General features: G+C 45.5%; 1 protein-coding gene across 1 annotated transcript; it reads right to left on the reverse strand.

Moving 5' to 3' along the window:
- Positions 1 to 1,708: 1,708 nt before the first annotated feature.
- On the reverse strand, positions 1,709 to 2,905 carry LOC147443985 (uncharacterized). The gene has a single exon (XM_086527763.1). It carries the CDS (start codon positions 2,644 to 2,646, stop codon positions 1,927 to 1,929), a length of 720 nt encoding a protein of 239 aa, XP_086383889.1. The 5' UTR covers positions 2,647 to 2,905; the 3' UTR covers positions 1,709 to 1,926.
- Positions 2,906 to 3,107: the final 202 nt, after the last annotated feature.

Genomic DNA, 3,107 nt, shown 5'->3' on the forward strand with positions numbered 1-3,107 from the left:
CCTACAATAACCAAATTACAAAGCATTATTGTTTGACATAGATTCCCCATCATAATTGACGTAGCCAAATGATGGTCCTCCCCTTTAATTTCTATTGCCTTAGCTAATTTTTAATAATCCCACTCCCTAATCACCACTTGCGCATGAGCATGCTCCACTACCCTTTGGTAATTGGGTGAGGAGACACTCACATTTTGCTTGTTTTTCGACTTACATTAGCTCAATAATTGAGCAATATAGTCAAAACATGATTGACCAGTTGTACATATGGCATAGAGTGGGCATCATAGGGAATATGTGCTTCCCTCATAATTTTTATCTCCATCAATTGGTTGCATGCTTCTCCTCTAGTTTTGGAGGCAGTCTCATGCTTCTCTTCAGGTGCTGCAGGATCTTTTTATTTTAACACTAGGTTGGTAACCTAATAGGACATAAAAGTTTCCTTTCATGGTTTTGAAAAAATTTCCAATCTCGTAATAGAACAAATATTTTTGGAAAATCCTTTCTTGAGCTTACATTTTAAAGACCTCTATTTATGGGAAAAATGATTATCTTTGAAAATGTTTCACCCTTTGGTCATGGTAAGCCTCCAAAGTTGATGTAGTACTGCATTTCACTTAGAACAACATTTTTTTCGCTTAAATTTTTGTTCACTCCATAATTGTTGTTGACGATCTCAACAACCTTCACGACTGTTCCCCCTTGCCCATGTTGAAGTTTGTACCTTGCCACAATGGTGATGTTGGTGTCAACCATGTAGGTCATGAGTAAGAACCTATCTAAACTGATCCCATCAATAAAATAAGTTTTCTTATTGATTAATTCTTCAAACTATGTTACTTACAGTTATCCACTAGAGAGACATCTTTGAATCATTAGAGGCAATGCACAAATTATAGGCTCTTATCCATTTTTATGATATTTTCCGTTTTGTGGGTACATTACAATGTTGTGATAGTTTTAGTTGTGGATTATAGCTTATTTGGTGAAGTTGCTAAAGTCAGGCTACAAACCAACATAGACGTTGTAGGTCGAAGTTATAGAATGTGGGAGTCTATTGAAAAATATGTGTTGTAGACCGTGTTGGATGAGTTGCTTGACAAGATGACAAAACAAGTAACAATGACTGCAAGGGGGTTGGGAGCCACTACCAACATTGGAGCACTGGCATGTAGGTTGCAAAGGGTGTGCATCCTTTTTAAGATAACCTTTAGGTAGTTATGGGAAAGAGAAGAGCTATGCCCAACATGGATCTTGATTTTAAGAATAGTTTGTGAGGAATGAGATCGCATCCACAACAAATCCTACATCGAGTCTGTTTGATCTCTCTCTCTCTCTCTCTCTCTCTCTCTCTCTCTCTCTCTCTCTCTCTCTAGCTTCTACCCTCTCTGTGCCTTAAATTTGATTCCCTTAAATTTTAGATTAGTGGTGCACATCACTTTTTGTATATGTGCTAAAAAATGAGATAGATGTTGTGATTGTTTTCATCTCTGTGGATGGTTCGGTTCTTTGGCGTAGTGAGTTTGAAGTGGATCCTATAAAAAAAAGTAGTAATTGGTCATGGAAGGTTTGGGTGTGTGTGTGTTTAAGTGGTTTAAAAACTCAAATATTGACGACGTCGAGGCGCACAAGGAACAAGCAGGTAACGTGATAGACGTCGAGCCAGGACTCGGTCCCAGGAGCAGCAGACGTGGCACACCTGCACACCCTCTGCGTCCGCGCCCATAAAAGGAGAAGAGCTCATCAAGTGCGGCCTCATTACATTAGCCTTATATACAGCTCTCCCGGCCTTATCATATTAGCCCAGCTCTCTCGGCCACTTACAATTCTCACCCAGCCCAGCCCTGATCGCGCCTCTGCATCACCGCAGCTACTCCTCTTAACAGTATGTCGCCCAAGCAGCTTGTGGCTGGCCTGCAGCTAGCTCTACTGCTGCTGGGGTTGGCCGCACCCCTGCCTCCAACTGTCCGCGCTGCTGACGAGGACCCTTTGCAAGACTTCTGCGTGGCCCTCAGCCCCGACGAGCTGCAGCAGCTCCGGCTCACCCTCAACATCAACGGCCTGCCCTGCAAGCCTGCCGCTGCCGTGCAATCCTTCGACTTCGCTTCCAAACTGCTCCGCAACGCCACCAACTTCACCGGAAACCTCGGCTCCGCTGTCAACCTCGTCAGCGCCGCCAACTTCGGCGCCCTCAACACGCAAGGCCTTTCCATTGCCCGCATCGACTACAAGCCCCGTGGAATCAACCCGCCGCACGTGCACCCCCGTGCTACCGAAGTCCTCTTCCTCGCCCAAGGGACACTGCTCGTGGGCTTCGTCACCACCTCCACCCAACCAACCGCCAACCAGTTCTTCTACCAAACCATCTATGCTGGCGATCTCTTTGTATTTCCCCGTGGCCTCGTCCACTTCCAGTTCAACCCAGACAAATCCAAGCCTGCTCTTGCCATCGCCGCCCTCAATAGCCAAAACCCTGGTGCCTCCCAACTCGCCGTTGCCCTCTTCGCCTCCAACCCGCCTCTCTCCGAGGAGGTGCTCGAGACCACTCTTGGCATTGATGACGATGAAGTGCGCCGCCTCATTGCCAGCGTCCAAAACACCCTCAACTAGGACGCTCGGCCTGCTGCATGCTATCTCATTGTGCATGTAGCTTGGTGCATCGGCACCCCCCTACTAGTTCTTAATTAGGAATTAAAAGACCCACACGGTCAACCTCCCGACACGATACGACACTTAACCAACATTGAATTGCTTGTAGTGCCAATGGCACTTGTCTTCTAGTGTTTGTAGTTAGTCCCATGCGTCCTAACAAATTTGTATCACCTGCAAGGCATCCCCCTGAAAGGTACAATGTAATAAATAAAGAACTATGTATTCTATTCTAATTCTATAATATCATCTTCTCTTTTCGGTACTCATGCCTTCAAAATTGTACATTAGACCATGCTCACATAATTAATTGCAAAACTTTATTGTGGCCAGCAACCAATTTTGTGCTTTGCTCATTCGTACATCATGATCATGAGTTAACCGACTGTAAGCACTTATGACATGGGTGAAAATGGTCTTGACAAAACACCGCGTGGGGGGGGAGGGGGGGGGGGGGG

Source organism: Adiantum capillus-veneris, chromosome 13, assembly GCF_014529385.1.
Source record: "Adiantum capillus-veneris isolate H3 chromosome 13, ASM1452938v2, whole genome shotgun sequence".
In the NCBI taxonomy this organism is placed as follows: domain Eukaryota; kingdom Viridiplantae; phylum Streptophyta; class Polypodiopsida; order Polypodiales; family Pteridaceae; genus Adiantum; species Adiantum capillus-veneris.